This window comes from Vombatus ursinus, unplaced genomic scaffold (assembly GCF_900497805.2).
Source record: "Vombatus ursinus unplaced genomic scaffold, bare-nosed wombat genome assembly UNPS02014773.1, whole genome shotgun sequence".
NCBI lineage: Eukaryota > Metazoa > Chordata > Mammalia > Diprotodontia > Vombatidae > Vombatus > Vombatus ursinus.
The window spans coordinates 38,191,896-38,205,130 of NW_020954551.1; the positions used below are offsets into that span (position 1 = coordinate 38,191,896).

Below are 13,235 nucleotides of genomic sequence, written 5' to 3' on the forward strand. Positions count from 1 at the left end.
ATGCTAAGACATTTGAAGCACGTATGTTAATATTGGTATTGGCTGTCTTTTAGCATAATGTCATTTCCTTGTTTATCCCTTTTCAGTTTTGTAACATCTGTTTTCACTTTGTCTGATAGTATGATTGCAACTCCTGCTTTTTTCTGGATTAGCTTGATGCAAGGTAATTTTTTCCCAGCCCTTCATTTTTATTTTATTTTTCTGTTTTTAAATATTTCTTGTAAGCCCCAAATTTTATTTTCTTAGCTAATCTGTCACTTTTCCATTTTATTGGATTATTCCATCCATTAATATTTAGAGTTTAAATTGTTTCTATTTTCCTCTTCTTCTGCAAACACAGTACTGTTTCTTCACTTACTTTTAGCTTAATCTATTTTAAAACAATCCTCTTCCCACCAGCTCTATTCATCTTGCCCTCAAGCCCCACTCTCCCACTGTACCTTTCTCCAATTTTGTTTAATGTCATTAAGTTCCTTTTTCTGTCTTGCTTTTACCTAGCTACATAATAATCAATATTTGTATGGTACTCATTATGTGCTAAGTACTGTGCTAAACACTTTACTGTTATTATCTCATTTGAGATATCTCACAACAATCCTAGGAGGTAGGTAGTTATCATCCTCATTTTATAGATGAGTAAATAGATGCAAACAGAGGTTAACTGCCTTGCCCAGGTCATTACAGCTAGTAAGTGGCCTGAGGCTGCATTTGAACTCAGATCTTCTTAACTCCAAGCTGGTGTGCTCTACACTGCACACCTAGCTGCCATAATTTGATCTGGGGAAGATAAATGTGATGGAAGACCTACCAGTTGCTGATGCTTTGAAACAGATTCCCACTGAGTGGAAAGAGCCTTCGATGGCAAATCAAGACCAGGTGATAAGACACCCAACTAGTGAAAGATGGACTCAGGTTTCCAGGGTTTCCAGTCGTAGCCCCTAGAACAACACTGGTTGGTCACTGCTAGTTTCCCTGATAGAACTTTGTTTCTTTCTCCTGATGACCTTGGAACTATAGGTGGTATCCAGTCATCACAGAGAAGGTAATCATCAAGTCTTTATTACATATTTCTAGGTTTTACCGCCTTAGAGCACAGGAGTACTCCAACTTCTTTTAAAAGCAAACTGATAACAGTTTAGGACCCGTCTCCACACAGTTGCGTCCAATAGATTTAACAGCATGTGACAGATTGCTACTGACCCCAAGTTTAAATCCACCCTGATGAGAAAACTGAATTTACCTTGAAATGCTGATATTAGATTATCATCCCTACAACCCTGCAATTAAAATTTTTTAATTTCATGAGGACTTTGAAGACTCTTTATGCCACTGTCCCATAAATGCTGAAACCCCGCATTACTTGGGCTTGTAGCTCCTCTTGCAGCCCTTAAAACTAGGCGCACTGTGGTTATAAAGACTAGAATATGGCAGTGGGAGAAGGAAATAAGACTTTGGTGAGAGAGGCTTACAGACAGGCAAGATACAAGGATACTGACTCCAGGCAGTCCCGTCATTTTCACTACTCAGTAAAACATTTCTTACATAAATGTCCCCTTGTCTTCTGGAACTAGGAAATCACATTTATCCCGTCAATATAAATTGTTTTATTAGCAAACCAAGTCTTTGCACTTAAATCCCCCAGCCTTGCTTCGTCTTCTTGCTTCTCTACCCTTGTGCTTGTGTCTAAAAGGGGCCTTTTTGAATCGGAGGTGGCTTGGGCTTTCCTGGGCTCTGGAGAGAGGCCTGGGAGCTCACCAGCTGCTGGGCCCACGTGAGTCCCTGTCTCTCCGTCACTCGGTCTATAAGGCCTTTGGCGTTCAGCCTAGGCTCGGACGTCCCAGGCATCAGCAGCCTCCGCTGTGGGCCCTCAGTCTTGAGCACCGGCTTTCAGAGCAGCTTTGTACTTGCCAGTCATTTCTTTGGGCAAAGGCACGATGGCTGGGCAGGGGACCTGTCCTTCCACCTCACACATACATTCCCGCAGGCAGTATTTTTTGGGTCCAAAGTTAGCTGGGTGAAAAAGCTTCTTTTTCTCTAGCTCCTCCATCTTGAGGACTTCCCTGTCAAAGAACAAAGATAATGAGACCCACTGAAATAAAATGAAGATAATTTTCCTTTGAGCCAATAACAAAAAGGAGGGGTGAGAACCGGCTTCTCTGGAAGCGTCGCACTGTGCTGTGGCCTCTTCACCAACCACAGACCCGAGTTTTTACTGATGGTGGTGCTGGACAGAAGTGCTAAACCTAGGTTCTATAGCTCCACTCCTCATTTACTGTGGGACTCGTACCTCGTTCCTCTTCTAAAATACACTGAAGAAAACCCCTGTCAGCATCCCCCCTCTCAGAAAAACGATGGTGACCGCCACTCTGCTGAAATGTTCATTGTTCGTCATTGGAGCAAAGGCTAGAGTCACTGCTTGCCTTGCCACAGGAACAAGCCCAGAAGAGGTGGCGTCTACAGGGAACACTGCATCTCCTGCCAAACAGGCTCTCCTCGGAGGTGATGCAAAAACGAGTTTTCATTCTCCCAAATCGTGTCACCCGGGGGAGGTGATCTGGAAATTCTCACATGGAATCTTGATGCATACAGGAAGGCACACTAACACTGACACTAAGCATCGCCTCACCCAATCTCGTTTCCAAGGACTTTTCCCCCAAACGCCTGATGAAACCAGCTTAAATCCATCTTAACAAAACTTTTACTTATAATTGAAACACTTTGTTCAGAATAAAAGAGTACATAAAATCAGCTGTTATACACAAATTAAGTCACTAACTCCCTGCTAGAAAAAGCTGATGGAGAAGAAAAGTTAAAAGTGAATTAAGTGAAAGATATCTCTTCTGGATTAGAGAAAAAGAGGCTTCAAGCCACCAGCTAACTTCCCCTTTCTTGTACTACATCTAGAAAGCCCCAAAATCAGAGAAGCTGGAAAGGTAGACTTTCATTACCTATCTTCTTTTAAGTCCTTTAATGGACTGAGGAGAGTCAAGGGGCAAAGGTCAAGGGTGATTTAATGCTGAGAAAACTTCAAGAAAGGAGACAGATTCACTGGGAGAAGCCTATGATTCCAAGCTAGATTCAGGATGAGTTGTAGCAAAAGCATAATGGAGGCATTTATTTCTTGAAAAAATTCTAAAACTTCCAAGTTGTGGCCGTGGCCCACAACGGCGCACTGGTCAGGTTTTTTAAGATGAGTGACTCCTCAAAAATTGAAATTTGTAAAGTAAAACATGCTAAACAATATCAGAGTCCCTTGTGGTTTTATCAAATACATGGGAAACGGATGCTAACCAACCTGATCGATGGAGCAGAAACCCTCTAGTTAACCAAATGAGACGACGTCTCTACAGCCCTTACTTAGCACACGCTATAGAGTGAGTGCTCGGTCAGTCCCCACGACTACCACCCATCACGGTGAGTCACCACAGAACATGTGGTACCCACCAATGCCACTGGGGGCTTTCTTCTCTCCTTTGGCCCTGGACTTGGGGGAAGACCTGGATCTCCTAAGGGCTGTGTGCTCTCAGCGGAGGCGCGGCCACCGACGTGTCCACGAGACAGCTAAGTCCACCCTGCTCTCATTCCTCTCCATACCGACCACTCTCTCTTCTATCTTCTCTGGGCCTCCAGGTTAACAAGGTGACTGACCTCTGATCAGCACCAATCAACTTACTCATTCTTCCCCAGGATCTTTTTGATGTGCTGGACGATCTCTTTGTTGCTCTTGTCCTCCACGTCCACCAGGACCTGTTCACCAGAATCTAGAAAACAAGAAGCACAGAGCAGGAACCTGTCATGACATCTTCCAAAGGCCACGTCCTAGCTTTAACGTGTCTGGTACCGAGACACCAACACAAACGGGATACAAGGGAAAGCCAACAGGACGCTGCTGGAAACACCCGAGGCAGCCGTTGGGAAGTAGGGAAGGAAGGGGTGGAGTTCAGCACGTTCTCTGAAGAAAGTGAGTCTTCTAAGGGAATGACCACTACCCATCTGGGGCAATTTTAACATTCTGAAGTCCTGTTATTTGAGCTGAGCCTCACAAAAACCCCAGAAGGCAGCTTCATTTTACAGATTTAATCCAAACATTTGTTAAGTGTCTTATAAAAAAATACATTAGGCTTGGGCTGGTGATAAAGAGCTATTAGAGGGTCGCTGGTTCAATGACTTAGGGCAGAGGAGAATAATGTCTTTCATCTTCTGACACACGAGGCCATAATGTGTTTGTAACTATTGCAGGAAGAGTGGCTAGAGACAAACGTGAGCTTTTGGCCTCTGCTCCTGCCGTGAGAACGTTTGCAGCTGGCCCGGAGAAGAGCCCGCTGCTCCATCCAGGGGCCCGGCAGCCAGCTCTGCTCACTCACCTAAATAAAACCGTAGAAATGGTGATGGCGTCATGTTCTTGAACATCATGATCTGCACCCAAGGGTTTTTGTACTGAATCTGAGGAATGTTGAAAAACACAAATTTCCTACAAAGGGAAAAAATAGAAAACTAGTAAAGAATCTAGTGGGAAGTACAACAGTGACACCCACTGTACACCCTCAGCATCCACTGAGTTATGGGGTGTTATTTTCCCCATTTTATACACGATGAAACCAAGGTTCTGTGATAAAAAAGGCTTGCTAACAAAGGCCAGAGTGATCTGTTGCACAGCTGGGGCTGCATTCCAACACCGAGAGCTTAGGGAAGGCTTCATACCAAAAGCTACCCAACCCTGAAGCTCATGGCTAGGGTGACCATGGACTTAGGCCACGTAATCCACATCCTGGGTGCTGCAGCAGGGATAAGGAAGCTCCAAGCACTACCCTGAGACCTCGGGCCCTTCCTCTCCCTTTTTTTACATTCTAGAGAAGGCAAAGGAACAGCGAGTGATGCCTATCCTCCCAGCTTCATGGGGGTTTTGCCGCATAAAGGGCAAATATACTGGGTTAGGGCCACATTTTAGAATTTCCTGTTGACAACTGCTGACACTGAGCCAGACAATCAAAATCAAGCTCCCTGTGGTGGGAAAGGTGGGCAGCAGCACTGATTGAGCACTTGGACCACAGAGGATGAAGACGGTCCCCACCCCCACCTGCCACGGGGGCCAGCTCCTACAAGGGCCTTGGGCCTGCATCTTAAGACGGCTGGGAATAGGAAAGTATTTTCTCCTTCCACATGTTTTCTAGGGCACCTCGTCAGGGTCCTGACTCTGCCCCTAGGACGTTCTACTTGTATTCTGTTCCCCATTCAAGAGTGAATTTGTTGCAGACCTAAAAGGGACTTGATTCTAAATGATGACTATGCCTTCCTCGCTTTGTGACCTTGGGCAAATAACCTAATGGAGGTGACTGTACAGGACCTCTTCCTTGCTATCCCTGGTGTGGACTGGTTAGGTGAATTGAGGCAAGTCATTTAATCCCTTAGGTCTGTTTCCTTATCTGTGGAATAGGAGGACTGGACTAGTTAACCTGTAAGGTCCTTTCACGCTCTGAATCGGTATCCTATGACCGCCAAGTGCTCTGTCAGATTGAAGTCTTTGTCAGGCACATTTTTAGTCCACGTGAACTTATACCAGGCTCCATGCCAGGAAACGGAATCTCTGCCATTTGAATTGTCTCAGGAAGGTTCTGAAGATCACCTGGCAGATCGCACCAGACACTGAGGTCCTTTCTTGAGCTGAACTGCCAAGCGTTCAAAGCCTACCGCAAAGAGCACAACTCTGATGGGCTGGCCATGTTATTCAAATGCCAAACAGTACATTTGTCTAAAAGGCTATTTTATGGGGTACTCACACAAGGCAAGCACTCGCATGGAGGTCAGAAGAAGGAATACAAGGACACTCTCAAGGTCTCTCTGTATCGATTGAGACATGGCAGACAGTGGCACAGGACCGTCCAGCCTGGTGTGCCCATATTAAAGAAGGTGCTGTGCTCTATGAGCAAAGCAGAACAGCTCAAAGGAAATGTGAAACGCACAAATTCAGAGACATCTCCATACCAAGTGTTCACATGGGCTACTTGTGCCTGACCTGTGGCAGGGCCTTCCAGCTCACACTGGTCTAATCAGCCACAGTTGGACACACTGTACAGTGTCCCTGGCACAGTGATGTCATTTTGGTCCTCTCTGAGTACAAAGGACAACAACCAACTTGTCACTAATGCAGGAGGACTTCTTGGTCTACAACAGGTTGGACCACAAGGCTTCTGAGGTACCTTCTGAGTTAATGACGAATGAAAGATCTGGGGGCAGACACAGACAAGACCTTTTGAATATCATGGAAGGTAGCCTCCCATAACCACTGCTTGGATTCTTCTGTCCTCCACGATTTAAAAAAAAAAAAGAGTGGACAAGATGGCACAGTGACGATGGGCTAAATGGGTCACTGACTTTTCTGTTAACTCAAATGAAGCGCCTGTTTTTTAGTTGTAGTGACAACGAGGTCACAGGATTTAGAGCTGGAGGAGATCTGGAAGATCAAGTCTGAGCCCTCTACAACCGAGGAAAATGAGGCACAGAGACGTTGGGCAGGTGACTTCTCCAATAATAACCCGGGTTGTAAGCAACGGAAGAAGGGTTAAAATCCAAGACCTTGAACTCCACATCCAGGTCTGTTTTGATCTAGGATTTCACCAGCCTGGAGAAAACAACCCTTAAAGGGGAGCCAGAAATCTTCCTTAAATCCCATTTTACTAAGAGCCTCCGGAAAAGCCCTCCTTCCACGTGAAATTCTCATTTCTCAGCATTCAGTAACATTCCGACTCAGGCTCTCGGGTCCAGGTAAAGCAATCTGGCAGCTCCCAAGCCGGGCAAGGTTCCCTAACGCCCCCGACTACCCATTCACTCAAGGCCCTCTCCTCCACAGGAAATGCTTTCTTAAGTCAGAGACCCAGCTGAAAACCTGCCCCTTCCAGAAAACACAAAATCGGACACCCTTCAGCAGTGACCAGTGTAAAGGATAACATGACGCTGTGTTAGGATGCATAAAGCAGGGAGTGATCACTTCTGGCTCGGAGGTAATCAAGAACACTGCAGGCACAGACGAGGGACACAGCAAGTGACCTGCCTTGGCTGGAGGACAGGAAGCCTGCGTGGGCCCCAGTGAGAGCTCCCACGGAGCTCAGATCGCGGAGGCCTTGAACGCCAAGGTTAATGCCCACCATTAGAGCCGCAGGAGGCAGAATTTGCACCCACTGCTCTTCCCCTGGTCCCAAGTCCCAGGCTGGGCGAGCAGGGGGTGCTCGCTAACCAGTCCCCTCTCCGCGCCTCAGTCTCTCCATCCGTAAGATGGGTACAGCCGTGCAGGAGGGCGGGAGGGACGCCCTGGGGCCCGGCTCACTGACCTGGCTCCCTCGCTCAGCTCCCCATGGGTGTTGTAATTCACGGTCATGACCTTGACCGAGCTCTTAAACACGACTTCGCCCTGGTTCAGGTACTGCAGGGTCCGGCGGATGGGGAAGCGTCCCTTCATCAGCATCGCGGCAGCGGCTGCAGCGACCAGGAGCCGCGAGACTGGAGGACTCCCGGCCACACGCGCCCCCGCACTCCCGCCTACTGCGCAGACTCGCGCTAGCTCCGCGACCCTGGGACGCCACGTAGGCGCCGCCGTGAAGCACTCTGGGAGATGTGGTTCCGGGGCTCCTGGCCGCCAGATCCCTCGCACTCCCACTCACGGCGCAGACTCGCGCTAGCTCCGCAGCCCGAGATGCTGCGCAGGCGCCGCCGCGAAGCAGTCTGGGAAATGTGGTTCCGCGGAGGTTCCCGAGCACACTCTCCCACGCCCGCGCACTTTACGACCCTGTACGCTGCGCAGGCGCCACCGCGAAGCCGCTTGGGAGTTGTGGTTCGGTGGCTCTCAGCTGCGGCCACTGTGTTGGGGCGGAGCGGCCTGCGCCTCCTGCTCCTCCCCGCCCAGCGCGACTTTACTTGTGTCAGTCATCCCTACATTCCGGAGTATGGGACAGATTTACCCAGAAATAAATGGGGCAGGCTTCGTTCTCTGGAAGAGCCCGATACGTGCGACCTTAATTTCCTTGCCAAAGTCTAAGTTGCGCCCAGCGTCTTTGGTGCAGCGTAGAGACGCGTACTTGGAGGGCGGCGCATTCGGATCCAGAGGCACGGGGTGAGGGGGGTGGGGCTTGGGAGGCGGGATGTTCTGCAAGAACCCTTCTCCCATTTCTGTGATTTCTGAACACACGTGCAAAAAGCAAGCCACCAGTGTCATACGGGATTCCCGGTAAATGCTTGCATTTTTGGACGGGCTGTCCAAATTTAGAACGTGGTTGTTGGCCAAGCGTCCTCCTCCCGCCCCCCCCTTACAGAAGTGATAGTATTGTCCCGTCCCCATCTGTCAATCATCCATCCAACGTAGATCCCGATCACCTTCCATGAGCAGTCAACTACACCCCTAGGACGTCAATAGATGCTTGATAATGCATTCTCTTTCCGTCATACGCCACCTAACCAAGCAGAATCCCCCCGACTTCTGGACGATCTCTAATCTGGAGTAGACACCGTACTACGACGCTAAATGATGTGTCTTCTGTCCCCCGGGGCCGAGTCTGTCTCTTTCTGAGACCCCACGTGGGGCGGTGGAGAGAGCGCTGGACTTGGAGCTCCGAAAACTCATCTTCACGAGTTCAAATCTGGCCTCCGACACTTATTAGCTGTGTGACCCGGGGCAAGTCACTTCACCGTTAGCCTCAGTTTCCTCCTTTGTAAACTGTATCTTTGCCCCAAAGGGGGTCATGGAAGAGTCAGACACAACTCAACAACAACAAACAGGGAGCGGTGGGGCACCAGATCGCAGCATCTTGGAAAGGAATCCCCATGGATGGGAAAGGTTTTGCTTTATCTCTACAGGTCCTTTGTTTCATGCTCATTACGTATCACTCTGTAGTTTGGGCATAAAAGCAATGAAGAAGGGTTTTATTACTGCAGGGCACATAAAAAAGCTTTGCTTTTAGACTCAAAAGACATGGGTTTGAATCCCTGCTTTTATACTTAGTTATTACCCCTTTTGACCTTGGAAAGTGAATAGAATTTTAAAACCCGAAAAGGACTATAGGGATTATTATCTAACCCTCTCATTTTGAAGATAAAGAAACTGAGGCCCAAAGAAGATAAATGGTTTATCCCTGGTTACTCCGTGTTTGGTGACTTATTTGGAACAAATAACAGATTACATACATACATATACACACACACATACACATATGTATGTATGTATATATGTTTAAAGGGAAGTCCCTGCTTGGAAATTTGGCAACTTCTCTACAACTTAAATTGATAGAAAGATGAGAGGTTAAGTGATTTGTCCATGGGCACACAGGTAATCTGTGTCAGTCAGAGTTTGAATCCGGGATTACTGATTCTAAGGCCAGTCCTCTAACTACTACCCCATGCCATTTTCATATTTGTATTTTGAATTACGAAATAGTTTACAAATGTTCTATTGTTCACTCCTCCCAACAACCTTGTGAAATATGTGTGGTGATTAAAAAGTTTGAGACATGGTTCCTGGGTAATTTAATCATTTCGTTAATAAGGCCAGCACCTCATTTGGCCACCTCTCTTAGACTAGAGTCAATCATGGCGGTAGGCTAACAGTATATATACCCTTTGAAGAGTAGGTGTTCTTGAAGGGTGGCAGTCAACTGTTGTTGGTTAACACAACAGAAGGCAGACTGTATTAAAATGAGGGGCTGAGAGTGACGCTGGTTTCACCTTTGGACAGACTATTTCTATACCCCAGCCTCCGCCTTCTGCCTGAGCCTGCCTGAGCAGAACCCAACAGCTACCCCTACCCCATCAGGGTGAGGTCTTAGTCCAATCTCACTATCAACAATGTTCTTTAAGAGACTGAACTTTTTAAAATCAGGACTTTGGAAGAAGGAGAGAACTCTGGATCTCCCCAAATTATTGGTTTTTAATAATCATTTCTCCCATAGGTAATGTAGATAGTTTCATTTACAGATGAGGACTTCCTCAGAGTTATCTGGCTTCTAACTGACAGAAGTGGTACCTGAGTCCAGGCTGTCTGACTCAAATGGCAGGCTCTGTTTCTAGTAGGACTAGGTAGTTTTTATTTTCTGTTTAGTTAATTTTTGGGGGAGGCAATTAGGGTTAAGTGACTTGCCCAAGGCCACACGACTAGTAAGCATCTGAGGCTGGATTTGAACTCAGGTCCTCCTATTCCAGGGCCGGTGAACTATACACTGCACCACCTAGCTACCAGACTAAGTGATCTTTAAAAGTCCATTCCAGCTCTACAAAAATACTGATTCCATGAGTATAAGTCTTTATAAGAAAGAGTATACAGAGCAAATTTTTTTTTAGATAGGAAACACCATCTTTATAGGAATAATTTAATAGAGTTTCTAAAACAGATAGGAGTAGTTGAAAAAAGTGCTCAAATAACAAGAGGGGTAGTCCATAAAGCCCACCATTCTATTACAATTTATGCAAAAAGGAAAGTCAAAGATACATTTCCATTTGTAATTCACTTTTAATAGTATAAACCTCATTTAGGTAGTAGTATTAAGCCACAACAATATAATGCCACATTTAAACAGCATTTAATAAAATGCATAAGCTAATTCATGCACTGCAATACTCTATATACAAACACAACAATGCAAATTCCTCTTCATGTCTGAAGACATTGATTAGATACAAAATTCAGATAAAAAAAGAACATGCTATATTATTTTTTTTGGATGCCATCACACGTACAAAGTCGATTTCTACAAAGCTGGGAGAAAGCAACAGCCTCCAGCAGGTTTGAAACCTGGCATTCAAAAGTAACGGCATAAACAACAGTCGCTAACGCAGAGGAGCGGAGGTTACAGAAAAGGTCCCGAGGTAACGCACGCCCGATTGGTGGAGCAGCGCTACTTGGCCGGGCTGAGGATGCAGCCCCAGGCGCAGCTCAGCGCAGCGCAGCGAGCAGCGCGGGCAGTGCCCAGGGGGCCAGCTTCGGCCCACAGAGAGGGGGCGGGGTGTCAGTTCTAAAACCAGGGCGGAGAGCGAGGTGACAAAGCCTTCTGGAGAACCGAGGGACGCTCTAGAAACAGTCCAGCGCTTGAATTTTATGTGGCAGCAGCATTAATTTTCATGGTGCCATGGTCACCTAAACGATTGTTCTATTTTTCTGCACTAACATCCTAAAACAGTAAGCAGCCATAAGAAGCGATACTAGTCGATCTTCTCAGGCATGGCTTCCTAGGTGCTATGTGTATGTAAATACACAAAACAAACACTTTAGACTTCCGGGGTTAATCGAAAACATCCAGCCATTAAAAAAGAAACTCAAACTATGCCACACACTCTTCTTTTCCCACCCATCACACCACTCTGGACCTGAGTGCCTTCTCTTTAAAATCTAGTTTACTTATTCTTTGAAATAGTCTCAGTATGATCAATTTAAAGGAAATTTTTTTAAAAATTGTATTTAGTCATCAAAATTTCATTTTTTGTAGCTTTCTTCTCCCTCACCGTCCCTTAGAAAGGAGTCAGTGGGATGACTGTTATTAAAAAGGATAAAACCTAAAATGCTGAAAACAGGTAACTCCCACAGCCTCCTCTCTGATTAGAGATAGCCATGATTTAGGATTTTCTCATAAAGTGCCTGAACAATTCAGTCATCTCTGTGGCAATTTGTTTTATGTTAAAAAAAAAAATCTTACGTGATTCTCTCTCTCTCATTTCTTCACAGTCACTAATATATTTGTTCCAGCATGCTGCCTTTTAAATGCTTTTGGTAAACCAGCTTCCCATCACTGAAGTCAGCTAAAATGCTGCTATCTTGCTTACTGTACCATGTTGATGAGGAGGATAGTTTTCTCCTTAGGTGTAACTTCTTTTAAATCCAAATGACTTTTCTTTTTAAGCGTTAGTGTGGAATCTGACAGAGATAGTTCTGCAGTTATCATTATGGGTACATACACAAAGCAGTATTAGAGTCATTTGTAGCTCTGAATTTAAAACTAAGCATAATTATGGGCAGAAAACCCCTTCAGTTGATTTCAGGTGACTAAAATGGGATTTCAGTTTGGTAGCTAAACTGAGTGCTACATAAAAGTCAACAGTGGTACTAATATTCATACCTTTTTTCCTTCTCCAAAAAGGAATACTTGATTGAAAAAAAAAATCACCTTTCAGAACTGCACCTGCTTAATTCGTTTTTTTTTTCCTGCTTGCTCCCCTTCCCTGACCTCTTCGAACCCCTCCCCATCAGGAACATTAAAGAGAACAGTTGCCCCAGCAGACATATTCAGTATGAAAGGATCCTTCTGACTGATGCACCAGGCAGAGTGGAAAACGAATACCATACTTGCGAACTGAGTCCACATCACTGAAATAAGCTACTCTTCATCACTGAATTTGCAAATGTTATTTTTTTTTTAGGAGAATGCCTGCATCCGGGGGGTGGGTTATTGCCAGTGTGCTCTGGGAAATGGAGAAGTTTGTTCACACACCACACCCTCCTGTTCTTCCAGTTGGGCACTGAAGAAAACAGGGAGAAAGAATCTGTTCTAGACAGAGTAAACTAGAATGCTCCTGCCCCAATGCCCTCTGAACTCAAGCCATTATCCTCCACTATGTAGTTAGGGAATAGATGGACATATGCATTCTACTGGAACAGGTTTTATTTCATCTTTTTTTTTTTTAAACTTGTACAGTAAGGACTTAGCTAACTTTTCTTTCCCTGGGTGGTATACTGTCCCCCAAACCAACCACCCAAATAAGAAAATTATAAAAAGGTTTAGGAAAACCTCCGATGCTGAGGGATTGTATAAACACTGAAGACAATTTAGCTCATATTAGCAACTCAATCATAAACTCTCTTTAAACATAAAAATGTTTGAATACATGGCTACATATCTGTATACATAATATACATATATATATAAACATACACACATATTTACACTGTACATATATATAAGATATAAACACTTATAAAGTCATTCATTCATACACACGTACATACAAATCTGTACACGTACATAGTTGCTGAAGTGATTTCTAGTACAGGACATGCAGAAATGCACAATTTTGGGAGGCACAAAAGAAGATATTTATAAACCTGCATACAAAACCCAACCCCCAGATAGCCCCAAGTCTATTAGGGCTCTCTCTCTTTGTCTTTAAATCTGAGTTAAGATATTTCTTTTAAAAAGAATCTCCCATAATCCAAAGGGTTTGAAAAAGTGAGATAAGAGGAAGCTCGTAGAGTTAAGTATCCTACC

The 13,235-nt window shown here is 45.3% G+C and overlaps 1 protein-coding gene across 1 annotated transcript; it reads right to left on the bottom strand.

The window, feature by feature from the left end:
• Positions 1-1,043: 1,043 nt before the first annotated feature.
• On the bottom strand, positions 1,044-7,534 carry MRPS25 (mitochondrial ribosomal protein S25). Its single transcript, XM_027863879.1, has 4 exons — positions 7,326-7,534; positions 4,365-4,471; positions 3,674-3,761; positions 1,044-2,060 (listed from the first exon to the last, which is right to left on the bottom strand). The coding sequence occupies exons 1-4, from the start codon at positions 7,457-7,459 to the stop codon at positions 1,868-1,870; spliced, it is 522 nt and encodes a 173-aa protein (XP_027719680.1). The 5' UTR covers positions 7,460-7,534; the 3' UTR covers positions 1,044-1,867.
• Between the last annotated feature and the right edge of the window lie 5,701 nt (positions 7,535-13,235).

Excerpts from the sequence above, each read along its gene's own strand:
- MRPS25 (XM_027863879.1), bottom strand. The coding sequence starts at position 7,459 with ATGCTGATGAAGGGACGCTTCCCCATCCGCCGGACCCTGCAGTACCTG. Across the intron at positions 3,762-4,364 it reads ATTTCTACGGTTTTATTTAG|ATTCTGGTGAACAGGTCCTG; the intron begins GTGAGTGAGCAG and ends CTTGTTTTCTAG. Across the intron at positions 2,061-3,673 it reads AAGATCCTGGGGAAGAATGA|GGAAGTCCTCAAGATGGAGG; the intron begins GTAAGTTGATTG and ends GTTCTTTGACAG.